Raw genomic sequence first — 26,639 nt, forward strand, 5'->3', positions numbered from 1 at the left:
AGGAACTTTGAAAGTTTCTTCAAGAGCAGTCGCGAAAACCATCAAGCACTGTGATGGAACTGGCTCGCATGTGGACCGCCACAGGAAAGGAAGACCCAGAGTAACTGCTGCTGCAGACGGTAAGTTCATTAGAGGTACCAGTCTCCAAAATTGCAGCCCAAATAAATGCTTCAGAGCTCAAGTAACAGACACATCTCAACATCAACTGTTCAGAGGAGACTGAGTTTAATTAGCCCTTCATGGTCGAAATGCCTGCAAAGAAACCACTGCTAAGGGACACCAATAAGAAGAGACTTGCTTGGGCCAAGAAACACAAGCAATGGACATTAGATCGGTGGAAATCTGTCCTTTGGTCTGATGAGTCCAAATTAGATTTTTGGTTCCAACCGCCGTGTCTTTGTGAGATGCAGAGTAGGTGAACGGATGATCTCTGCATGTGTGGTTCCCACCATGACGCATGGAGGTGGTGAGATGGTGCTTTGTTGATTTATTTAGAATTCAAGCTTCACTTAACCAGCATGGCTACCACAGCATTCTGCAGCGATATGCCACCCCATCTGGTTTGCGCTTAGTGAGAATATAATTTGTTTTTCAACAGGACAATGACACAACACACCTCCAGGTTGTGGAAGGGCTACTTGACCAAGAAGGAGAGTGATGGAGTGCTGCATCAGATGACCTGGCCTCCACAATCACTCTCTCTCAACCCAATTGAGCCAACAAGTGCTCAGCATATGTGGGAACTCCTTCAAGGCGGTGGAAAATCATTCCAGGTGAAGCTGGTTGAGAGAATGCCAAGAGTGTGCAAAGCTGGGTGGCCACTTTGAAGAATCTAAAATATATTTAGATTTGTTACACTTTTTGTGTTACTACATGATTCAGTGTGTGTTATTTTATAGTTTTGATGTCTTCACTATTATGCAAGGTAGAAAATAGTCAAAAATAAAGAAAAACCCTGGAATGAGTATGTGTCCAAACTTGACCGGTACTGGGCGGGCGGACGGACAGACGGACGTTGTAGTTTGCATCAGAGATCAGGGCTGATGGCTGGCTGCCAGGGCATCTGATTTCTATTGGTGCAGGCAGAACAAGCTATTAGATACAGGCAGGGTAATCACCCTTGAATCATCCACTTACACCAGCATGTGTTTACATTCCCAGTAGAGGGCATGTCCACTGTTGGGGATGAATCAGAATTAGTTGGGTAACATAGATAAGATCTTTTATTTTCATAATATGCTTGTGAGATACTTGCCATTTAGAATGTATTTTTTTTGTACTATAGTGTTAGCCGTTTGCAGTTATCCTTTCTCTGTCAGGGCTCAGTTACTTGGGCCCCAGAGAGGGGGAGAGGTCAGGCTTGTCTTCATATGTAAACATGTCTTTTAAACCATGTGAAGGGATGATTGAGGGGGAACTGTTAAAATTATTATTAATAAATTAATAAACAATATCCCCATTTTAAATAGAATTGTAACTAAGTAAACTTATACTCTGTTTTATTATATCTGATTAACAATGTGAGTTCATAAGGTGGGATTGTGAGACACGGACAAGGAGTAATTAAAGTTAATGAACACCATTCCAACTAGGAAGAAACGAATGGGTTGTCAAAGTCAAAAAGCTTAATTATTATTAAAAGGTGAATATTAAGCATAAACTCTGACTGGTGTGTGATTTGCTCGCTCATCATTTGGTAATTAAGGAAATTTCCAAAACACCACAGGAGAGGTCAGCTAACAATTTACCTTCGGGCAGACATACAGCAATGAGCAGAAAACAACCAGACAAAGTCTGAATCTTTCCATCACTTCCAATCTGGCAGCAAGCAACATAGACAAAACTACAATAGGCATAGTCTGCTATGATAATTTGCGATTAAAACATTTAGCATATTACAAACTAAAATACAGTAGTGTTAGACAAGAGAAAGTGCTATATACAGTATGCACAAAAGAGCAGACTACTTATTAGAACTTGGCAATATGGACAAAAATCTACATTGTGATAAATTGCCTGAAATGAGATAACAAATAGAACAATAAGTTTAGAACATTAATCTGCAAGAGTTTTTTTTTTTATCCTTTAAAACTACTAGTCGAATAGTTGTGGCCATAAATTGTCCCATTAACAATCACCCATATTAGGAAATGTATTTAATTTCAAACTTCACATTGCTATAATATAGGCTACTTATCATAACAAACAATATCAGCAAAATGCCTGATCAGTATGGTTGATGATGATAATTTGGGGTTTATAGTCTCAGCTCTACTTATTAAATTGCCTGGTTTCACCTCATATAATGACTTTTAGTTGAAGGTTATGAAGGTTAAAAAGCAGACAGAGGAAGGCATCATCTCCAGGGAATAGCCTAAAGATTTGTGGACTAAGCATAAAATGGCAACCCCTAAAATCAACACTCTCTCAACTTTATATTCTAAAGCTACTGTTCAGACTGAATTATTTATAATTAACCCCCACTCCAAACCCAGTAAACTGGCTTCTGAGATACAATTCATGCAAATGGGCTCCCCATCTCCTCAGAATGTCAATAGAGGGTCATGGCACAATTGTGTCACTGAGAGAATGGCCTGTGTGACTGAGCCCCTTCAATTCCAAATAATACACATGCAATTCAATTATTTAGAAATCATCCCATCTGGGCTTCTTTATCTAATAATAGTAAAGGCCAAAGTTACAAGACAAATATGGCTGAGAACAACAGTGTGTGTTAGTGTCTGTGGGATACTGTTTGTGTCGGTGTAGAGGGAACTAAAAACCAATTTATGCATACATAGGCCAAATTGATCTCTTTAGCATCGCTGTGCGCCTTTCAAATTTTGTAACAATGCAGAGGGCACCGTATAGCTCCCCATTGACATGAATGTTTGACGGTAGGTTGGGGCAGGAGGTCCTGTATAAACACAAAATCACTACCTTCACAACAGCTATGCTCGACAGCTCTGTGCTGCTCCGCAAAGGGCAAGAAATAAGAATGCCCTGACTTCTGCAGTCCCGCCTTATCTCAGCTCGCTGGTCACCATAGCAGCACCCACCATTTTCACTGGTCACCCCCAGGGCCAATTCATCCTTTGGCCGCCTCTCCTTACAGTTCTCTGCTGCCAATGACTGGAACGACCTACCTGGACTGGAACGACCTCTCTCTGAAACTGGAAGCGCTTATCTCGCTCACCATCTGTCTGAGCAGCTCACAGATCACTGCACATAGCCCATCTATAAATAGCCCAAACAATTACCTCCTCCAACTGTATGGGGAGGTGGTAACTTATTTATTTAGCTCCCTTGCACCCCAGTATTTCTACTTTGCACATTCACCTACTGCAAATCTACAATTCCAGTGTTTTTAATTGCTATATTGTATTTACTTCACCACCGTGGCCTTTTTATTGCCTTTACCTCCCTTATCTCACATTGTATATAAACTTGTTTTTGTACTGTATGTTTGTTTTACTCCATGTGTAACTCTGTGTTGTTGTACGTGTCGAACTGCTTTGCTTCATCTTCGCCAGGTCGCAGTTGTAAATGAGAACTTGTTCTCAACTTGCCTACCTGGTTAAACAAAGGTAAAATAAAAAAATGATAACAAAATGAGAGTAGCAGCAGTGTAAAAGAGGGGGAGAAGGGGCAGTGCAAATAGTCTGGGTAGCCATTTGATTAGACGTTCAGGAGTCTTATGGCTATGGGGTAGAAGCTGTTTAGAAGCCTCTTGGACCAAGACTTAGCACTCTGTTACCGCTTGCCGTGAGGTAGTGGAGAGAACAGTCTATGACTAGGGTAGCTGGAGTCTTTTACATTATTTAGGCCTTCCTCTGACACCGCCTGGTAGAGGCCCTGGATGGCAGGAAGCTTGGCCCCAGTGATGTACTGGGCTGTTCGCACTAATCTGTTGTGCCTTGCTGTCAAGAGGCGGAGCAGTTGCCATACCAGGGAGTGATGCAGCTGTAGAACCTTTTGAGGATCTGAGGACCCATGCCAAATATTTTCAGTCTCCTGAGGGGGAATAGGTTTTGTCATGCCCTCTTCACGACTGCCTTGTTGTGCTTGAACCATGTTAGTTTGTTGGTGATGTGGGAACCAAGGAATTTGAAGCTCTCAACCTGCTCCACTGCAGCCCCGTCGATGAGAAGTGGGGCGTGCTCTGTCCTCTTTTTCCTGTAGTCCACAATCATCTCCTTTGTCTTGATCATGTTGAGGGAGAGGTTGTTGTCCTGGCACCACACAACCAGGTCTCTGACCTCCTCCCTATAGGCTGTCTCATCGTTGTCGGTGATCAGGCCTACCACTGTTGTGTCAATCACAAATTTAATGATGGTGTTGGTGTCGTGCAGTCATGAGTGAACAGGGAGTGCAGGAGGGGACTGAGCACGCACCCCTGAGGGGCCCCTGTGTTGAGGATCAGTGTGGCGGATGTGTTGTCACCTACCCTTACCACCTGGGGGCAGCCAGTCAGGAAGTCCAGGATCCAGTTGCAGAGGTAAGGTGTTTCGTCCCAGGGTCCTTAGCTACTACGGTGAGCTGTAGTCAATGAATAACATTCTCACATAGGTGTTGCTTTTGTCCAGGTGGGAAAGGAGAGTGTGGAGTGCAATAGACATTGAGTCATCTGTGGATCTGTTGGGGTGGTATGCAAATTGGAGCGGGGGTAAGATTTCTGGGATAATGGTGTTGATGTGAGCCATGACCAGCCTTTCAAAGCACTTCATGACTACAGACGTGAGTGCTACAGGTCGGTAGTCATTTAGGAAGGTTACCTTAGTGTTCTTGGGCGTAGGCACTATGGTGATCTGCTTAAAACATGTTGGTATTACACTCGGACAGGGAGAGATTGAAAATGGCAGTGAAGACACTTGCAGGTTGGTCAGCGCATGGTCGCAGTACACGTTTTGGTTATCCGTCTGGCCCTGGGGCCTTGTGAATGTTGACCTGTTTAACAGGTCTTACTCACATTGGCTGAGGAGAGCGTGATTACACCGTCTCTTGGAACAGCTGGTGCTCCCATGCATGTTTCAGTGTTATTTGCCTCGAAACGAGCATAGAAGTAGTTTAGCTCCTCTGGTAGGCTCGTGTCACTGGGCAGCTCGTGGCTGTGCTTCCCTTTGTAGTCTGTAATGGTTTGCAAGCCCTGCCACATCCGACAAGAGTCAGAGCAGGTGTAGTACAACTCGATCTTTGTCCTGTATTGACGCTTTACCAGTTTGATGGTTCATCGGAGGGCATAGCTGGATTTCTTATAAGCTTCCAGGTTGGAGTCCCGCTCCTTGAAAGAGGCAGCTCTACCCTTTAGCTCAGTGCGGATGCTGCCTGTAATCCATGGCTTCTGGTTGGGGTACATACGGTCACTGAGATGTTGACGTCATCGATGCACTTACTGATGAAGCCAATGACTGATGTGGTGTACTCCTCAATGCCATTGGAAGAATCCCGGAACATATTCCAGTCTGTGCTCGCAAAACAGTCCTGTAGCTTAGCATCGGCTTCATCTCACCACTTTTTAATTGATCTAGTCACTGGTGCTTCACGCTTTAATTGTTACTTGTAAGCAAGAATCAGATTTGCCAAATGGGGAGCGAGGGAGAGCTTTGTATGAGTCTCTGTGTGTAGAGTAGAGGTGGTCCAGAATTTGTTTTCCTCTGGTTGCACATTTAACATGCTGACAGAAATTTGGTAAACACGGATTTCAGTTTCCCTGCATTGAAGTCCCAGGCTACTAGTAGTGGGTGTGCGTTTGCTTATGGCGGAATACAGCTCATTCAAAGCTGTCTTAGTGCCAGCCTCTGACTGTGATGGTATGTAAAACAGCTACGAAATATACAGAAACTCTCTAGGTAGGTAGTGTAGTCTACAGCTTATCATGAGATACTATACCTCAGGCGAGCAATAGCTCGAGACTTCCTTAGATATCGTGCACCAGCTGTTATTTACATAGTCCGCTGCCCCTCGTCTTACTAGACGCCACTGTTCTATCCTGCTGATACAGCGTATAACCAGCCAGCTAGCTGTATGTTAAGTGTCGTCGTTCAGCCACGACTCCGTGAAGCATAAGATACAGTTTTAAATGTCCCAATGGTAGTTTAATCTTCCGCGTAGGTCATCGATTTTATTCCCCAAAGATTGCACGTTTGCAAGTGGTTTATTCGATCGCCTATGAATTCTCCGAATGCAGCCCGCCCTTCAGACCCTTTTTCTCCGCAAATCACGGGGATCAGGGCCTCCCAAGAAAGCAGTATATCCTTCGCATCGAGCTCGTCAGACTTGTGAAAGGGAAAAAAGGATTCTGCTAGTCCGTGGTGAGTATTCGCAGTCCTGATGTCTAGAAGTTATTTTCGGTCATTAGAGACGGTAGCGGCAACATTATGTACAAAATAAGTTTTAAAAATGAGTTACAAACAAGGCAAATAAACAAACAAAAAAACACAATCGGTTGGGGACATGTAAAACGTCTGCCTTCCTCTCCGGTGCCATTTCTGTTCTCGGTGCACTATTTCTATGCTTCATGTTTTTAAGTTTAGTTTGTGGCTTTTACACCATCTTCAAAACACAATATTTTTGGTTATGGAAAATACTGTATTTCACAGCGGTTTAGATGTACAATGGCCGCGATTCTGAAACTTCCTAAATATGAGCTATAACTAAGTCACTCTGGATAAGTCTGCTAAATGACAAAAGTAAAAACACTCACCAAACAGTTTATTAGGTACACCACCCAGGTCATGAAAATGGATCGCTCCTACAGACAGTGAGTCACGTGGCTGTGGCTTGCTATATAAAGTAGGCAGACAAGCATCCAGTTACTGTTTGATTGAACATTACATTGGGCAAAACTAGTGACCTAAGCAACTTTGAGCGTGGTATGATCGTCGCTGCCGGCCAAACTGCCACTCTCCCGAGTTTTTCAAGCATGACAGCGTCTATCTCGGACCTCCATAATCAACTGGCGGACTGTGGACCGGATCCATAACGGGGTCAATACGTACCGGGCTTACCTGGTATCATATAAACACCCAAAAGGTGTGGAAGAACCCATAGAATTACAGAAAATTAGCTTTAAAAAACAGCAACAACAAAAAATCTCTGCCTTATGCAAAATGTGTTGAATTGCACGAAATTAGGTTAAAATTGCAACATTTTACCTTCCCCAACAAGAGGGGTGTGAACAGTGTTCCACTCCTATCAGCTAAAAATAAGAAGAAGCAGCTCGTGGGCACACGATCACCAACACTGGATAATTGAGGAGTAAAAAAAAATTGCCTAGAACATGACAGCATGTTCAGTTTATTTGAGTAGCCAGCACACTCCCCAGACCTCAACCCAATAGAGCATCTTTGGGATGAGATGGAACGGGTTGTTCGCTGCATGAATGTACTGGCATCCATTCTGCAGCAACTGCATGATGCCATTGTGTCAGCATGGACCAACATCCCTGTGAAATGTTTCCGACACCTAGTAGAATGCACCGAAGAACTCAGGCTGTTCTGGAGACAAAGGGTGGGGGTCCGACCCAGTACTAGGTGGGTGTACCTGCTAACTGGCCAGTGAGTGTAGTTTACTACATTAACACGTCTCCGCCTGAAAATCGTCCCGCTCCTAAAAATGATGCAAAATGTAGCTCAAGTCAAGTACCCAATCTATTCTACTTCTCTCCAACTCTGGATCTCTTTCAAATTACCCCTAGCCTATTGGCTGATATGTAGCCCAATAATAGCCTACCGGTAGCCTAACATGAAAAATTGGCCATGTGAGAATATCATTTAACCTATTTATCTGGCTGTTGTGCATTTTGATATTGCCTAGGGTGGCAAAATTGCTGGGACCAGGGCTCCCAAGTAAGCTAAGCCTAAAATAACATTTTGGAACTGCTGTTGGGTGGGACCAGTTGTTGCAGGAGCAGGTGGGAGTTCACCAAAAAAACAGGAGGAAGTGGTGGGTGCGGTATAAAAAAGCTGCAGGAGCAGGATGAAGAAATTAGTCCTGTGCAGACCTATATTGTCACAGTTCATCAAGTGTTGCAGTAAATTGTTTTCAGTTCAAATAAAATTGTCATATTGGAAGCATTTTGTTTAATAATATTATATTAAGGTTGAGAATATATTACGAATAGCTGAAATTTGTCTCTATTCTCTATCTGTTTGCTTACCTCACAGGTGCAGGTCAATCGCCGTGGATGTGGTGCCTCCTGCTGGAGCTGATACACTGGTGCAAAAACAGAACACAGTCAGTAAAACATCATGATTATAGTGCTCCCTACAATATTTTAATCATTAGAATACATTTACACTCACGGTAAGATTTCCACACTGGTGGTCTGTATTCATCATGGTCTGAGGAAGGAAGAACATAATTTTTTTTATATTTTTTTATCAACATTGACAGACTAACAAAAATCTTTGTTTCCTGATTTACAGTGCCTCCAGGTGGCCATTGTATCACACTACACTTAACTGTGCTGATTAAGCCACCCTGACAAATTTGAATTGCTACATCGACAGCAAGTGAACAGATTCAGTAACACAGACATCATATTTTTTACAAAAAAATGTTATTACACTAGCGGGCCTTTAGCACATCTGAATTGCCTTTGAGAATAATATAGGTTACTCATTTTGGGCTACACGCAAGATACTTTGAGACTAGCCTAATCAACAATACCAAACTAATGCAGTGGATTTTATGCACATTCACAATAAATCTAGCATTAATATTAGCTTACACTTATTGTACAAGAGAAGTAAGAGCATGCATACATTAAAACATTTATACATCATGGTGCCAAACCAAACTGTTTTATGGGGGCATGGAATTGACTTTTCATATTACACTTTTTTCAGCGCAGCTCATCTCGCTAAAAAGGAGGTGCAGCTGGCCCCAAGACGCAGTATCTGGACATGGAGTTATGACATAGCCTCCGCACATCCATCCATGTTGGTGGTGGACTGGCAGTAATGCACCATTTTGTTGTCATTTAACTCGTAGAGCAGAGTTCAAGAGACAGTTATGCTCTCCTTTAATGCCTCAGCCACATAGCAGTGTAGGAAGCATAAACATAAAAAAGAGGCAGAACACAACTCTTCTAACACGTCTGGCATTGTTGATATGGTCGCTCTGTCTCCACTCATAGCAACACATCCTTACAAAAAATTACCACTGTTCTATACTAAACCGTACCACTACTGTAGCACATGCAGTTTGGGTAAATACCATTGCCTAGGATACCTTCAAAAGATAGCTACTACTTACTACTGCCAAAGACTTGAATTAGGCTACTTCAAGGATGTTCTGACCTTCAAAAAACGAATGCACTACAGACTGCTGCAGACTGTGCTTTTAACCACAACCCACATCCTGAAAGGACTATGGCATGCGTGTTCCAACAGAATACACTGGATCTGTCGGAAGCACAGAGCTTCCCGTTTCATTCCCCACAGCCTGGATGTCAGCTCTATCTTGAACTTGAAATGCAATATATTTCCTGTCCCCTAACTTATTTATGCATTTTCTCTCCCTTTCCCAGTGGGACCAAAAGTGACAGAGATGTCGATGCCTACCCCTGTATAGCATCCCCCTATCATTGTTGCTAAATTGCCAATATTTTTTGTTTGATGCAACAACAACAAAAAACACGGCAATAGCCTGTAGTCTCCTATTCCAGCTCTTGAAAAGGGTCCTTTGCCAATCATCACAGACAAGCTGACAAAGTGTGTCATTCAACACCTTGTGATGCCCTCCGGTGATCAAGAGGTTTTGACATGACCTAAAAGGCTGTAACGCTAATAATGACTAGACTAAACTGTTAGTTAGCTAGCCAACATCGTATCTACAAATCTGCTGACGCAAAATACGTTTTCATCTCGCGCGAAAGAACTCTATTACAGGCCTCCCGACAAGGCCAAAAAAGGTAGCTGGATAGCCAAACACTGACCACATTTCGATAGATATGCAAATGTTATGCTGTCACATGCATTACTTGGAAGATGACGTTAGAGCTGGTATTGGAACTAGAAATGTATCAAACTGACAGAAGCGAACAGTTTGCTAGCTTAACTTAACTTACCAAAGACATTTAGAGCCATTCTTGGTGCTTTAACTGATGCGCAATAGATGACAATTTCCACCGCAGTTTAGAAAGCTGATAATGGGAATACAGTGAATACATATTAATTTGCGAGAAAACATATAGCAACAAGAAAATGTTAAACTGTATAAACCGTTTCTACTACAATAACAGAGCCAGTCCGGGCTAGCTAGCGTTAACTACTTAACGTTAACGCGTATGCTCACACTGTGAGTCACCGCTACGCTAGAGCCGCCGACTTCATGGCAAAAATAAACAAATACAAAGATCGCGAACAGGCGTAGATGCAAACATTAATTTATCTGCATTGGGGATAAAGCCAATATGTACTCTATCCGATACATATAGACAATATAGTTGAGCACAACACATTGTACTTACACCACATCACCGTATCCATCTATAACGAAGTCGCCATCTTGTGATATCACGTGACCATCACACTCAATTTTAGGCCAAAGTGTTACCGTGGTTACCATGTGACGCTGCTCAGAATAGGATGGGGCAGGGTTAGTTCTATCTGGGATCCTTAGGAATCCCCTACCCATTTTAAATTTCAACTTCAACGGAGTAACGTCAGAGTTGGGAAGTCCCAAGGATCCCGGAAAGCATGGACCATCAGCAGCAATCCAGTTAATTCCACCATGTGAGAAGGAGAGGATCCATAAGCCTAATGCGTGCAATGTTGCCTAGTACAGGCAATGTTTGAGCTATCGAATCATAGATCCTGCAATGCGGAGGCAAGAGCACTACTTCCTGTGCCACCGGTCATACACACGTACACATTGATTTTGTGTTGTAGATATGTGGTAGAGTAGAGGGCTGAGGTGCACACACTTAATATGTCTTGAAATCTGTTGTGTGCATTGTAATGTTTTTAAAAAGTTGTATAACTGCCTTCATTTTGCTGGACCCCAGGAAGATTAACAGAAATGCAAAATACCTATGGAAGGTGTGTGCTACCAACTCGATCTTGTAGGATCATGAGCAGGATAGCCAGATAAATCCCAGGCCTTGTGCCATAATACCATAATATCAATCGTTTTATTACACATGTAGGCTGTAGTTGGCAGCTAAGAGCTGAAATACATACAAAGTAATTAAACAAAAACAGTTAAAAATCAGGATGGGAGCCGAAGCAGTTCGTTTTTGGAAGTGTGAATGGGCTGAGCTGTTGAAGAATATTGGTCATAGCCAGGGGGGGTCATGATCAGACAGGTCCAAAGCCATTTATCAGCACAGCTCGCCGTCCACTCACATACAGCCAGTTGCAATAATCCCCCCTTCCCTGTTTTACAGCATCCTCCTTTGTGCCAAGCCAAAGCTAACAGGTATGCTCCAACAAATCCCAGTACTACAAAGCAATGCAAGCGAGAATGCGGGTGTAACAGTTGTTAAAGTACTATGTGAATTTCACCAGGTTCATATATCAATATGTTGTGTTGATTTGTTATGCATGCCTGCATCCTGGGAGAAGGGGAGTGTGTACTTACGTTTTGCCCTGCGTGCTCGTGTTCAAATCATTTTGATGCACTGAGAGAGGTAGGCACGCTTTTTCTGTCTTCAGAAAAGTTTGATTCTCTTATGTACAAAGTCATACACACAGTGTTTTGTTCATGAATAATGTATATTTAGAGGTTACTTATAAGTGGATGGTATTAAGATGCACTTGTAATTGTACTTTTTAGGATGATATCAACATTCTGAATTCAACATGTGGTTAATAGCTAGCTAAGGTATTAGCAGGCTATTGTATGTGTGAACGATGGCTAGCTCCTCGAATGATCCCAGTCCCTCGTAATTGTGCATCTGTTGTAGAAAGAGGCGACGATTCTCAGAACATACATGCTCTACAAATATTTTATTTCCTTTTGGATGCAGGTATGTGGTTTTATCTATGTAAAATATGTTATGTATAATAAGGAGTGTTAATTTTTGTATTCAAAAATTATTTTGATGCAAAGAGAAAGAGGCGACGATTCTCAGAACATACGTGCTCTTCAAATGTTTTATTTCCTTTTAGATGCAGGATGCAGAGAGTAAGTTATGTTTGATTAAAACGACCTTATCTCCAAAGTCCACGTTTATAGTCTCAATCAACCACACACAACGCAGAGTTACAGCGGTGCAGTATAGCACCGTCTACACGGGGTCAATTCAAAAGCCCAGGCACTTGTGTCACAGGGAGTAAGCCTAGTGCTCATGTCTCTGCACAGGATCTAACCGCTGTGAGAAATTTACTTACCGCTATTATTATAGCGCTCAAGAAGTTTATAATCTCAAAATGCAAGTTTGTGATCTACCTCACGACAAAGAGATTGGAAGTATCTATTCATATGCAATCCAACAGTTAAACTAAATCTCATCTCAAATCTAAAATATTTTCCAAGATCGAGAGGAATGTATGGCGTCGGAATACATTTTCCCTAGATAAAGATCTCAGATCAACTTCCCCAATCCTAATGCAAAACTGACCCAAGATCAGCATCTCTGGGCAACTTTAACATACAGCAAATGGAAGTTCCAAAAGCCCCAAAAATAAATGTAAAGCAGAAACATGTTGACCATTTATCTTCATGGAACAGCAATAGAAGACATTGTATTACACCGGTGAAAGTTGATGTATTGCAATTAAGAAACACATGATAACCAAAAGTAGTGTAATTTACTTTAACTCGATTGCAACCAACCTGCAGTTAACATAACTATATGCTTTGTTTTGAGCTCAAGGGCACACACTATAGAGAAATACATCTTAATCCAAAATCTGGTGTTCCTTTGAAAGTGTTTTGCAAGGAAATATACAAAATAACTCACATTTTAAATAGTGAAATTTCTGTAATTGGTAACATATTTACAATACATGCCTTCTATTTTGTCATCCTTCAACAAAAACTTGGAAAATGTACAATTTCATGACCAACACGGAACAATTTTGGTTGCTCGAGTAAAATAGGTAGTCACAGCTGTAGTTTCAAAATCATGATCACATCTGCAGAAGACATATTTACATTGCAAACAGGATCAGGAAAGCAACCATCAAGCAGAACAGACTCATGGCTTCAGAGAGGGCAAATCCCAGGATAGCGTAAGAGAAAAGCTGCTGTTTTAGGGAGGGGTTCCTGGGGAGAAAAACAAGTTTGTTAGATCCATGAATCAAAAGCTGTGGGAGAGACTTGCAGCCATAGCAATTGTTAACCATTTTCCTAAACATGTCAAAAAAGCATATGAGAAAAATCAGCAAAGATGCACATTGTTGAGGGTATATAGTAGGGCACCATATCTACTAATGGCAATATTTACCTTGCATATCCGATGATAAGGCTGCCGAACACAGTCCCGATTCCAGCACCAGAACCGTCCACTCCAACTGTGGCAGCTCTAGCGCCAATGAACTTGGCTGCTGTGTCAATGTCTCTGCTCACAGCGCTAGTCTGGAAACCCCTCAGTGCTACCTGGAAAAAGGTGCTCTGTGGCACAAGGGCTGTACTAACCAGGGAGCAAAAAAAAAAATATATATATATATATTTTTTTTAATTTAAATCTTTTTTTTAATATATTTTTTTAATTTAAATCTTTTTTTAAAATATTTTTGGGGGGACTAAAATGACCATAAAAACAGCTTGAAGATAAATATTAAACATGTAAGATTAAGACAACATTCAGATCATTGCAGAGAGGTTCAGTATCATTTAGAAGAGAGGCAGAGGGTTGTTTTCTTATGTAACATTTCTTATCTGCAACATTTTACCTAAGGAAAAAAATCTAGAAAGGTAGCACCATACAAGTTGTTGTTCCTGGAGGTAAGGGAACTAATGGGTAAAGGCGCAGGTAGACACTCACCTCTCCTGTTCTGACATCCGGTTGGGAAAGCACAGACGCAGAGAGGGGTCTGTATAAGGCAGTGGATCCAGAATGGACCTGTACATTGAAAAACAGTAACATTAAATGATGCCACTTCCATAACATCAACTTGATTACAAACACACCACCTCCCCAAAAAAACATTTGTTAATTGATTCGCAGGGGGATGACAATCACATGTACATCACAACTGACCAACTTTACAAGTCAGATGTGGGCAGTACCACACGGTACATAGCAAGCTACTAGTTACAGAGCTAATTTTTACTCGTTTTTTTAGAATAAACATGGTAAGTGAAAAACCTAATGAAATAGCCCACTCCCGACCCGATCTATAATTCGACCTCTATATAACTTTATATGCGTTGTTTGTTGGCAACCTTGTTATTTATGAAGTTTTTGGAAAAGATCCTGCTGGAACGATCCACAAATTATACCCACCCCAATGCACATAGCCAAATGAAGCCCTTCGTATTTCAGAAACAGTCTTTGGTACTTTATTTCTGCATGACCTTGAAATTACAAAGAATGCTCATTAGCTAGCTAACGAGCGCTGGCATAGCTAAAACTAGCTACCTAGCTTAGGTGACAAGTAAAGTTATTTTCCAAGAGCTGGTTTAAAAAATATATATAAACACTTCAACCACGTTATACTTGCCATTCAGTGTGCACAATTGCGTTACAGCAGTTCCTAAGTACAAGTTCAGCAGGCCCACGTACCTAATCAACATTATACTATGACAACTTATATGTAACGTTATCATTACTTTCACAACTCACCAGTGCAGGAGTAGTGATGAACTTCGCACAGGCGTACATATTGGTTTAATGTGTTGACTGATCATCAACTAAGGACGAGTCACCTGGTTCTCTCTCTAAAAAAAGAGCTTGAGGTCAATGAGAATTTCTCCCCAAAAAATTAAGAAACAGCGAATCCATAAATGATTATATGTGCAAAACAACTGTCTTCACATAAATTATGTGTCGGTGTGGATCCAAAATGACTTTAGATAGAAGATTGATTGTTAAAATGTTTCCGCGCAGACCTCCATTTGCCTCCCCTTCACTTACCGGCTGCAAGGGTCGAAGCGCCGAGGAACAACTTCGCATGCCAGAAGCCGTGTTTACTCAGATTCCCGGAAGTTGGGATTTACGACATCAGACGTCATTCCCTGACACCTTTATTGGAACATTGGAAAGAAAAAAGTACAATGACAGCCTTTTCAATGTTGTTTCTATCAACCATCTATGTTTCTATATATCAATCAAATATCTATTGTATTCGTTTTAATGAAAATGTGACGTGTTTTACTCATGCTACTAGTGATAATAAACTCAAACTCAAGGTGGTAGTAGGACAAACTCAAAAGGGGTTCTTTCTACTTGTGTGTGTTCACCAATGATGTTGAAATGCTATTTTCTAATTCTCTGGGAATGTATGTATCAGTTTTACCCCACATATTTGTTTTAACCCAATAATCATTTTTAATTCTAGTTTTCCTGCTCTTTAGCCTTTTGTTGTATTCATATATGGCCAGTGCCATCCTTTTCAAATGTTCTCTTATCTATTAGAATTTGACAAAAATTGATAAAACCATAAGATTTATTTATAGAGTTTGGTTTTCACTATTCGGAGCAGATCAGTTTGAACATGATCCATGTCCATCCCAATGTGAAACTTCAACCCTAATGCCCTGTGCACTTCAGAGATCTGAGAAGGTTTGACAGGAATATGGCATTAAACCTAACTAGCCTGAAGCCTCAGCCCAGCCTCACATTCAATTCACGCAGATATGTACAAAATGTATTTCAGCAGATTTTGTACATTTTTGTGTGTTTCAATTCGTTCGAAAATACACAAATTTATGTGCTACTTAATTAGTGTATTTTCGAACGGATTGAACCACACAAAAATGCACAAAATCTGCTGAAATACATTTTGGACATATATGAATTCAACCAATTTAACACAAGCCTTTGCAACAACCATATATACGCGATCGCCTGTATTTCATTATTTATTATTTTACGTTATGAATATATAGATATTTTGTATATTTTAATCCCTATTAAAACATTGTGGTTGTATGAATATATGTACTGTTTTCAATTTTTCAGAACAGATTTTTCAGTATAGATTGAATGCATTGAATGCAATGCATGACGGCTAATGGTGTTTTATTCGGTTGTAGTTCCATGTATTTCTTAAAAAACAAACGTGTAAACCATTTTGATTGACCAGAATGTAACTGAAAATACAATGGCAGCCTTGCCATTGTCCATCAATACCAAAATATATTTATTTTTCGTATAACATTTGGGGAAACATATGCAGTTATTGTAGTCTTACATTTTGTTGGCCAACCAAGGCTAGGGTGGCTGAGTGTGAATACATGGCTCTGAGTGTAATCACCTTTTCACTAGAAACTTTCTTGTGTTCAAATGACCGTCAGTGCGAAATTACGTAACAGTTACGTAACATAAGGTGAATAAAGAAAGTTGCCACCTATACATTAGGCTATATATTCCCCTTTTTCCTCTTTGCATCTTCAAAGAAATACACATTGCCATTTAATCTGTATTCATATTGTGACTTCTCCTTGGAAGAAGGAGAGAGGCACCTTAGGAGGTACGTAAAGGAGTTGATGAAATCTTGTTAAGACAGACAATCAGGTGAGAGGAGGTCCTAACTAGTCAATGATCTAAATTGATCAAAACATGTAGACACTGTAGACTTTAAGGACAGGAGTTGCACACATGCCATAGAACAACATGAACAAGGAAGTGACAGACTAATCGTGCATTGTTGGTAAATGGTGACAGACTGACTGATCTGCAAGTAATAATAGATATGTATTTGTTATGCAAAGTGATTTGTAGATCAGTCAGTCTGTGGAGGAGGATGAAGACCTTTAGTGATCTGCAGGACATAGTAAAACACACATGCTGTCAATGACATGCAGCTTTTCTCATAGACGGGGAGGTTACTATGTGAAGGAATGTGTTAGGTTTGGAAGTTTTCTCTTTTATGTTTCTTTTGAGATGGTATGGCCTCTGAGGACCCCCAAGACCAACTGGATGAGGCTATTGAAAAGGCAGAACGCCTTGCTGAGGAGCTCAACCAAGAGAAGGACCCACAAGCCCAACTGGATGAGGCCATTAACAAGGCAAAAAGACTGGCTGAGGAGCTCAACCCAGAACGGGTAATGTAACAAGTCGTACATTACTGGTAATGCAACCCCTACAGCTCCCATACGTGCATAAATATTCCCAACACAACCCCAGCACTACAGCGTTATGATTTACCATTGCTTTATGTTTGTTAAAGTAGACTCCACATGCCACAAATGTGAATATAAACGTAGACTCCGTGATATGACCTGAACACGGGCATCAATGATATTGCCCATTGAGCATGAGGCACAAGGGTGCACTTGTTAGCATCCTTGTGAACCTGTACATATGTTAGCAGTGTGAGTGAGCCAGAACCTGGGTCTACTGCAGGTGCCTTTCCTCAGCTGACAAATCACTTCATCTTATGTGAAAATAAAAGTATTGCTTGTGCTCCATATGTGCACAAGCAAACCATGCTTGTGGGAGACTTTTATTAGTGGGCCAGCCATGATAATTGAAATGCACTTTTTAGGAAAAGAAGAAGAAAAAGACAAACAAGCCTCCAGGGATTAGGTTCAGATGGAGACAAAGGGATGAGAGAGGACAGATTGTTTCTCAAACCAGGAAGGTAACTACATCCACTTCTGTTGGTAAGTTTCATCCTGTCTATGTGTTTAATTGCATTGATCCCTGATCTGACTTCTTCCTTTCAAACATACTGTATCATAGCATATCAAACGTTTGTTGCCGTGCCATAGGCCGGTCTAGTACCATCTACCCACAGCACATAATACATTACACGCAGGTCTGATCCCACCTTTCCCTGTCTCTAACTGTTGTCTGTCTCTGATGAAAATACATATTTAACGAAAGGAGAGTCAGAATTCCAGCAAATCTTTTGAATTAAAAACTTTTTTATTACCAATTTTTTTCAGCTCCAAGAGCCAGTACATTAAGAGCCAGACTAGTACAACATTTTGGGCCAGTCACTGAGGAAGAATCAGGTATTGATGAGCGATTGAATATATTAATCTATACCATTCCTTGTTATTCAGTGGCCTTGTAATTAATTTATTGTATTTTTATTAAACCTGTAATTGGTAGTTGAAACAATAACAAAGCACACTCCCTTCCCCTGTTTTGGTTAAAAGCTGAGTAAAGGGTTGGCGAAATGTAACCACTTTCAATTTATTGACAGAGCTATTATTGCAATAACTTACCATCAATGTTATTAAAATAATAGGTTTAACCATATAGCATTAATATAAATCCCAAAATGGCTTTATCAACTTCTGAATGTCCCTTGAAGTCTAATCCTTTCCTTTTTTGCATATCTTACTTTAGAGATGAGGACCAGTAGATTGGAATCCACTCCAGTTTTAAACATTGATGAAGAAATAGGTATGTTTAAATTGTTTTACTTTCAAAATTGCGGTCATCTTGGTGTTACTGAATTATACTGCACTACATCTTTATTTTGACAGTGATGCAACATTTTTAAATGTGTTTCCAGAATTTCGGATTTGAGATCAAATGTTTGACATGAGGTTACAGTACAGAATGTCACCTTTTATTTCAGGGTATTTTTAGACTTTTCTGATTTACCGTTTCGAAACGAAGGCACTTTATATGTCTAGTTGCAAGTTTTATTAGGCGTATGTACAGGATACTGATGGTAACACGATCCAACGAAATACTTACTTGCAGGTAGCTTCTCGACAAAGCAACTAATAATGCTGGAGTGTAGAGACAATTTAAACATTTTAGCATCACTGTCCAGAGTGCAATAACAACATCCTGGCAGAGCTTTTTCCTCCACATTTCCTTTAATATGAAGCAATCTGCCATTCCACATTATAGAATTAGTCTTAGTTGAATTCATTCAAATCCACAATTACAGACAGTGGTTCCTTTTGTAACCACTGTCTGTAATTGTGAAAGCTTGGAAGCATTTGCCTTTGAGGAGAGTTTACTCTGTAGTCAAAATACACTGAGTGTACAAAATATTCCTAATATTGAGTTGCACTCCCTTTTGCCCTCAGAACAGCCTCAATTTGTCAGGGCATGGACTCTACAAGGTGTCGAAAGCATTCCATAGGGATGCTGGCCCATGTTGACTCAATTGCTTCTCACAGTTGTGTAAATTTGGCTGTATGTCCTTTGGGTGGTGGACCATTCTTGATACACACGGGTAAATGTGGATCGTGAAAAACCCAGCAGCATTGCAGTTCTAGACACAAACCGTTGGACCTGGCACCTACTACCATACCCCTTTCAAAGGCACTTAAATATTTTGTCTTGCCCAGTCACCCTCTGAATGGCACACATACACAATCCATGTCTAGATTGTCTCAACGCTTAAAGATCCTTCTTAAACTTGTCTCCTCCCCTTTATCTACACTGGTGGATTTAACAGGTGACATCAATAAGGGATCAATAGCTTTCACCTGGTCAGTCTGTCAGGGAAAGAGAATGTTTTGTACTCAGTGTGTTGTTGCTGTTTTAAGAACATTCAGAATTTCTATTCGATGATGGGATCAAGTTATATTGTTTGATATTCCAATTTAGACTTTACTCAACATTTTGGTCTGCCATGTAATTGAATTTACTGTAGAATCAAAGCTGAGGTTTTTGGCTTGTCACACCATAGATTGTGCAGAGATATATTTGCTGTCACCTACTTACAGCCCTATGTGTGTTTCAATAGATTCATTGAATCATTTTCCCATTTTTGTGTTTTCAAAAAAGCAATACTTCATAGAGAAATTAACATCTTAGAAGACTCTGAGTGTTCAAATCCTGCTGTGCCTGGTGCATCACACAGTTGGAGTGTGAGGAAGGAACTCTCACAGGAGGGAGTCCAGGCCTGAGATGGTAGATTCTCTGCTGGCTGCAGAGCATGCTTCTCAGAAGATCTGTCAGTCATGCAATGTGAAAAGGGCTATTCTGCGATGTAGAGACTGTCTGCCGAAACAGCTTTACTGCGAAGACTGCGATGTCTCTACACATGCAAAGTTCCCCAAGCACAACAGAGAGTCCATGATCGAGGGGTTCTACACGCCCCTTCCTCCAACTACAGCCATATCTCTCCACAGTGATGGCAAATATGCACTTCATGAACAGGGCGTGTTAAAAAAAAATAGTGGCTGAATGTGTTATATCAAAGGTGAAATGTATTCTTGTTTATTGTTGTATATTGTCCTTGATTGTTTCTTACCATTGGATGTACCAGAGGTGATATGTGGTTGCCTGACAAGCACCATCCATGTTGGCCCTGGGAAACGTATAATACTCATAGGAATAAATGGTTTGTGCAATATCTACAAGAACCAAACAGTGATGTAGCAATGCAATGTAAAACAACATTAATTCAGACTACATTTTTCTCCTCAAGGTCGCTACAATGTCACAGTGCCTGTGCTTACCTGCACAACTTGTCTTAGCACCTGGACAGCAAACTTGGCAGATCTGATAAAGAATGGGTACTGGCCTGCAACTGTCAACTGTGACACCATATACCATGTAGATCTGTTCAGCTCTTTTGAGGAGCTGAAAGTGTCAGCCCCAGGAATGTCCCGTCTGGCGTTTATGCAGATTTTGGAGCAGCGTACTGACTACTTTGGCAGAGTAACAATCAATTATACTCAGCTTTACCAATGTATGACTTCAGGTTAACTATGTTACAACACTTTGTGTAACATAACTTTATTTCCAGTACTATAACTATGTTTAAACTTCAGGTCTCTTGCTACAGTATGTGTTAGCCTCCTGCCCCACTGTCCTGCCATGCACCTTATCTGTGCCCCTCTTGCATCCAATATTTCCTGCTGTTTACAACATAAGTACTCGTCTTACTTTTGCATTGACTTTCACCTGCTTTGCTGTCAACACTATGTACTTTAACTCAAATCCAGTCAGCCATAGTGAATTATAGGATGTTTTGTTTATACTATTGTTGTAAGTTATTGAATATACAGTATTTTCTTTATGTATTTTTCCCTCACCAGAACAGAATGATCTGTGGGGACACTTTTCAAAAAAGCTTCTTTGAGTGGACGTACTGCCGCTCTGAAATTGATCAGGTCTGTGATATACAGTACTTTGACTGCCCAGCCTGTTCACCCAGCATGCTTGCAGTGTCTGTGGATGGGAACAAGAAGCTGTATCAATTCAAAAAAGGGTATGTAAAACTATTCATAATTTATCAAATAACACCATACTCTATATCATTTAAACAATCCAAACAAGGTTTGCCTTTTCTTTGTATAGTGTGAATGTTTTCAAATGCAGTTGAGGTCATTTTTAACTTAAATGTTTTGAGTTTGTAATGAAATGATCAACATTGTCAAGTGTCCCACAATCAGTTACTGAGGTTGATTGCTATTTCATATGTCATATATTTCATGTATTTCACATATCCTTTCAAGGAGTGATGACAAAGGATTCTTTGATGGTGTATTTATCTGCAAGGATGAGGCTGTCTGACTTTGAACTATGTCCATACAAAGACTAAACATGTACGTTTCCTGTGTATCGTCTAATCAGTGAAATAGGACTGGCCTCGGGCCATCTGACTCAAAGGCAGACTCGTTATACACTATTCCAATAAAAACACATCATTTTGGAGAGATGGTAATCCTCTCTCCAGTTCCAGGGTCGTTACACCACTCCCTCTGTTCAGAAATACAATACACTTTACAAGTGCTTCTTTTTGACAGTCAATTTCCAACTTCTGATCTCCATTGTAGCGAACACAGGGAGTAGCTCAGCGCCCCATCTAGATTTTAAAAACCTAACCACTGTCCCGTTAACACTTCCCCCCGAAAACATTATTTCTACCTATACTCTTCTACTTCCCTTGTCTAGGGTTATGGAAAAGGGGTATGTGGAGCATCCCAGTGGACAGCAGCTAAAGAGCCGTCAAGGAAAACAAACAACAAACTTGATGAAGAGGGACTCAAAGTTGCCGTCTGCCGCCAAGGAATACTTCTAAGGAGCCTCAACATGATGCGTGGAGAGAGATTTGCGTACCCACTGTTCTTGCAGAAGGAATTGTCTGGCAGCAGGAACATACAATTCATGTGTACGGATGGGATCTTGCGATACGTTTGTAGCTCACTTTATATGAAGAATATCTAAATGCATATTCTCATGAAACTGATTAAGATCAAATGGTTGGCATGCTGATGCTCCATAAATGTTTCAATGGTAAATCATGGTGAATTTGGCCAAACATTTATGATTGACAGTGATACATGTGAGGAAGAGTGAGGAATACATTTGTGCATAAAGTAGGTTAAACTGGAGAAACGCGGTCCTCGGCCTTGATCCAGTCATCGTCCCATTTCTTGCCAATGTAAGAAAAGTAAGAAAACATAAGGAATGTCATGTTTTTAAGCAGAAATAGATCATAAATCATTCAATATGTAATTGTGAGCACGGGTTGCACCTATTCCTTTGAAAAGGGTTTTATGATTTTTGGTTAAACCTAATCTGGTCTTGACGTTGGTCAAGTGCCTTCCTCTCAAATATAATATTTCAACTACATAAAGTACCTTGCAAAAGTATTCATACTCCTTGGATTTCACCACATTTTATTGTGTTACAATGTTGGATTTGAAATTGATTTTATTTTTATTTTTTTCAACAAGCAACTCAAAATGTAATACTCTAATGTCAAAGTGGAAGAAAATGTAGATTTTTTATAAAGGCATGCCTAAGTTAGTTCACAAGTTAAATTTGGTTTAACAAATCACATAAAATGTTATATGGACTCAAAAGGGGTTAACATTATTTTTGAATAACTACCCATACATCTGTACCCCATACGTAGAACATCTGTAAGGTTGTAACGGTTTTCTTCTGGTGAAAGAGAAGCGGACCAAAATGCAGCGTGGTTAGTTTTGTCCATCTTTAATAAAGATGAAAATACAACAATCTACAAAACAAGAAATGTGAAAAAACCGAAACAGTCCTATCTGGTGCCACAAAGACAGGAACAATCACCCACAAGAGACCTAAAGAATATGGCTGCCTTAAATATGGTTCCCAATCAGAGACAACGATACACCTGCCTCTAATTGAGAACCACTCTAGGCAACCATAGACTTACCTAGTTACCTACTCTAACCACAATCCCATAACTACACACAACCCCAGACAAAACAAACCACATAAATCCCCATGTCACACCCTGGCCTAACCAAAATAATAAGGAAAACACAGAAATACTAAGACCAGGGCGTGACAAAGGTCCCTCAGTCAGGTATTGAATTTCAAGCAACAAAGACTAGGGATCTTTTCGAAAGCCTCATAAAGAAGGGCAGTGATTGGGTAGATGGGTGACAATAACAAATCAGACATTGCATATCTCTTTAAGCATGGTCAAGTTAATTATTATGGTGTGGATTATGTATTAAATGTTCCTGAGTTGCCAAGTTCAAGTTTGGACTTAAATCTGATTGGAAATCTATTGCAATACTTTTAAATTGTTGTTTAGACATGATCCCCAACATATTGACAGAGCTTGAAGAACTATAAAAATAATAATGGGCTAATTTTGCACAATCCTGGTGTGTTAAGCTCTAAAAGACTTACCCAAGAAGACTCACAGCTGTAATTACTGTTAAAGGTGTTTCCAAGGGGTCTGACTACTTTTGCAAGGCACTGTAACATCCAATACCAATGTACAGCCAAAACCATATGTATTTGGAGAGTGAAGATAAAATGTGAAATTTGGATCTTAAACTCCAGAATTTAAGATTTTAAATAAAACGTTTCATTTACTATAACTTTAATACAGTTTAAGTGAATTTGTCCAAATACTTATGGCTTCTTCAAATTGGGGGACTATATACATAAAGTGATTTACTTTCTAAATTGTGAAAAGGTGACCTGTACTATCGCCTCATATGAAACATTTGATTTCAAATCCAAAATGCTGGAGTTAAATTGTACATTTTAAATTCACTGTCCAAATACATATGGTGAGTGTACAGTATATCCTCAATTCATTCTAGGAGATTAGTTGAAGTAAACATACCATCCAGAGCATGGCTTCCACCTCACTTTCTGCTCCTGCACCTTTATTATGCAACAAATATAATGTTTTATTTTAAAGCTGCACTATGCAGAAATGGCTCCACAATGTCATGGTAGCTAATATCAGCTGTTTGAAGCTGTTGTACAAAACCAAAGTAAAAGACTCAATAACAAAACTTAAGAACGGGATAGAAATTACACACACTGTAGAACAGATCTACCGCTTCTTAGACTTGCTTTCAAGTAGAATGATGATCTGTAACTAACATTTCTATGTGAATTTGGTCAGGCCACCCAGAAAGTTACATATTGCCACTTTAACTACAAGGTCTATGCATTGCAAGTTAACTACAATTGGTGTTGCACTAGGATTAGCCTGTAAATACAGTCACAGGAATGTCAATGTTCTGCAGATTAACCTCCTCTGAAATTCTATTGGCAAGAATCTTGAGAATAGGGAAAATCGTTTGCCCCCAGATGCACTGGACACTCTGAAACAATAAATGCATTAATATATTTAATCACCACCCACCAAAACATTAATAAAGTTAGCAGGACAGTCAATTGCATTATTCATTTTACATCTATGCCTAACCTTAGACTACACTCTTAGAAATGGTTCTTTGGCTGTCACCATAGGAGAACCCTTTTTGGTTCTGGGTTGATCCCTTTTGGTTCCATGTAAAACCCAATAGAGTTCTACCTGGAACCAAAAAGGCTTTACCTATAACCAAAAAGGGTTCTCCTTTGGGGATAGCTGAAGAACCCTTTTGGAATGCTTCTTTCTAAGAGTGTACAGTATGCCTGCCTTCTGAAATGTAGGGGACCATCAATCACTGGAATTGTTTTATACATTTATTAAAATCATAATTGAAGTTGACATCATTAACATTTATGAATAAACAATATAAGTTAGTTATAAGTAAGTATAAGTATATAAGTTACTTATAAGTTATAAGTTTTTGCATATAGTCATATTTCCTCTTCCTTGGTCGGGGTTGGATGGGGTAGGATGGAGTGTCATGGGGTTGGATGGGGTTGACTGCTCAGCGAGTTGGGTTTGTTGAGGGCGACACGGTGACAGGACTTTCTCCCCTTTTTCTTCGGTTTGGTGTGGGTGTAGCTTGTCTCCTGGGTGGTGGGGGTTATTGGGGGTTTAACCTGGTTGGGGATCCAGGTGAAGCTGGTCTCCTGGATGGTGGGGGATATCGGGGGATCAACCTGGTTGAGGATGAGGGTGTAGCTGGTCTCCTGGGTGGTGGGGGATATCAGAGGTTCAACCTGGTTGAGGATGAGGGTGTAGCTGGTCTCCTGGGGGGCAACTATATCAGACAGTTCTTGGGCAGCAACAGGGGGAGGGTTGGAGGGTTGTAGTGTGGGGGTATGGGTGTTGATTGCCACTGCGAAATAGAACATATTAAGGAAATGGGACAGAGAAGTGGACAACAGTTTCCAATTGGCAGAGGTGAGCATGTATATTTAAGCAATAAGGCACAAGGAGGTGTGGTATATGGCAATATACCACGGCTAAGGGCTGTTATTATGCATGACGCAATGCAGAGTGTCTGGATACAGCCCTTAACCGTGATATATTGGCCATATACCACAAACCCCCGAGGTGCCTTATTTCTATTACAAACTGCTTACCAATGTAATTAGAGCAGTAAAAATAAATGTTTTGTCATACGGTCTGATATACCAAGGCTTTCAGACAATCAGCATTCAGGGCTGGAACCACCCAGTTTATAAATAAACTTCTACACAGGATATGTGAAAGGAATGTGTTGAAATGTTGCTTGCCTGAACTAACTCCTCTACTTTAATAATAACAATAATTATACATGAAACATACATAGCTTTACAATTGTAGAAACTAACAAACAATCAATAATCTTACTAAACAGCAGCAGACTAAACAAAAGGAAGAAAAACATGAAACAAAATACTTTGGCGCAAACATGCATCCTTTGTCCTGATCTTGACCACATTCGGATTGTGCCCACATTTTTAGAAATGCGTCTACACATGGTCTTATCAGTCCACTGTGTCCGCATTGTGAACAAATTTACTGGTCCCGCCTTGTATGCTAATTCTTTGACAGATATTTTATTTATTTGAAGCCACGTATATATTCCATAAGTCAATGGTGCCACCTGTCAATGATTTTAGAAGACAGGATGATTTAAATGGTTTTACTGTCAACTCCAGACGTGGTCAGGAAGATCTGATCACAATGCTTCTTTTAAATCGTCTACACCTGTCTGAAAATGTGGGAACAATCAGACTGTGGACAAGATCAGGACATATAATGCATGTTAGAACCAGGTATAAACGGGGCTAAATAGAGGTAAGAAGGGCTCAAAGAAAGGGTGTGATGTGTGAGTATGTGAGTGAGATAGCAGGTGTTGCGCATATGTGTGAGTGTGTGAAACAGAAGAGGTGTGTGGGAAAGGTGGAAGGGGAGGTAAGGGTAGGCCATGGCGAAGAGGTGTGTGTGTAGGAATGGTGGAGGGGGAGGTAAGGGTAG

At 40.4% G+C, this 26,639-nt stretch overlaps 3 protein-coding genes across 7 annotated transcripts in view; 1 reads left to right on the plus strand and 2 right to left on the minus strand.

Moving 5' to 3' along the window:
- Positions 1-10,577, minus strand: part of LOC112228049 (N-chimaerin) — a 54,051-nt gene extending 43,474 nt beyond the window's left edge. The window contains exons 1-4 of one of the 2 annotated variants that reach the window (XM_024393193.2): positions 10,475-10,577; positions 10,073-10,147; positions 8,304-8,342; positions 8,159-8,214 (exon numbers count right to left, since the gene is read on the minus strand). In XM_024393193.2, the coding sequence (XP_024248961.1) occupies positions 8,159-8,214; positions 8,304-8,342; positions 10,073-10,091 (114 nt within the window). In that variant the 5' untranslated portion in view covers positions 10,092-10,147; positions 10,475-10,577. The remainder of the gene's footprint in view (positions 1-8,158; positions 8,215-8,303; positions 8,343-10,072; positions 10,148-10,474) is intronic. The other variant, XM_024393194.2, reaches the window with a different exon arrangement.
- Positions 10,578-11,360: 783 nt separating this feature from the next.
- LOC112228051 lies at positions 11,361-22,954 on the plus strand. 2 transcript variants are annotated; one of them, XR_002949955.2, is made up of 7 exons: positions 11,361-11,974; positions 15,002-17,160; positions 17,604-17,721; positions 18,007-18,075; positions 18,416-18,472; positions 20,466-21,251; positions 21,938-22,954. XR_002949955.2 is itself a non-coding variant. In XM_042308752.1 (5 exons), the coding sequence occupies exons 1-5, from the start codon at positions 17,005-17,007 to the stop codon at positions 20,744-20,746; spliced, it is 681 nt and encodes a 226-aa protein (XP_042164686.1). In that variant the 5' UTR covers positions 15,126-17,004; the 3' UTR covers positions 20,747-21,645. The 2 variants fall into 2 exon arrangements, 1 of the variants encoding a protein (XP_042164686.1); XM_042308752.1 differs by lacking the exons at positions 11,361-11,974; positions 21,938-22,954 and having other exon boundaries at positions 15,126-17,160; positions 20,466-21,645.
- LOC112228050 (ATP synthase F(0) complex subunit C3, mitochondrial) lies at positions 12,088-15,117 on the minus strand. Of its 3 annotated transcripts, none has more exons than XM_042308753.1 (5): positions 15,029-15,117; positions 14,738-14,832; positions 13,937-14,014; positions 13,397-13,563; positions 12,088-13,215 (listed from the first exon to the last, which is right to left on the minus strand). In XM_042308753.1, exons 2-5 carry the CDS (start codon positions 14,774-14,776, stop codon positions 13,101-13,103), a joined length of 399 nt encoding a protein of 132 aa, XP_042164687.1. In that variant the 5' UTR covers positions 14,777-14,832; positions 15,029-15,117; the 3' UTR covers positions 12,088-13,100. The 3 variants fall into 3 exon arrangements, with proteins under 3 accessions (XP_042164687.1, XP_024248965.1, XP_042164688.1); XM_024393197.1 differs by having other exon boundaries at positions 13,397-13,582; XM_042308754.1 differs by lacking the exons at positions 14,738-14,832; positions 15,029-15,117 and adding an exon at positions 14,616-14,737.
- Positions 22,955-26,639: the final 3,685 nt, after the last annotated feature.

Source organism: Oncorhynchus tshawytscha, linkage group LG29 (assembly GCF_018296145.1).
Source record: "Oncorhynchus tshawytscha isolate Ot180627B linkage group LG29, Otsh_v2.0, whole genome shotgun sequence".
NCBI classification, from domain to species: Eukaryota; Metazoa; Chordata; class Actinopteri; order Salmoniformes; family Salmonidae; genus Oncorhynchus; species Oncorhynchus tshawytscha.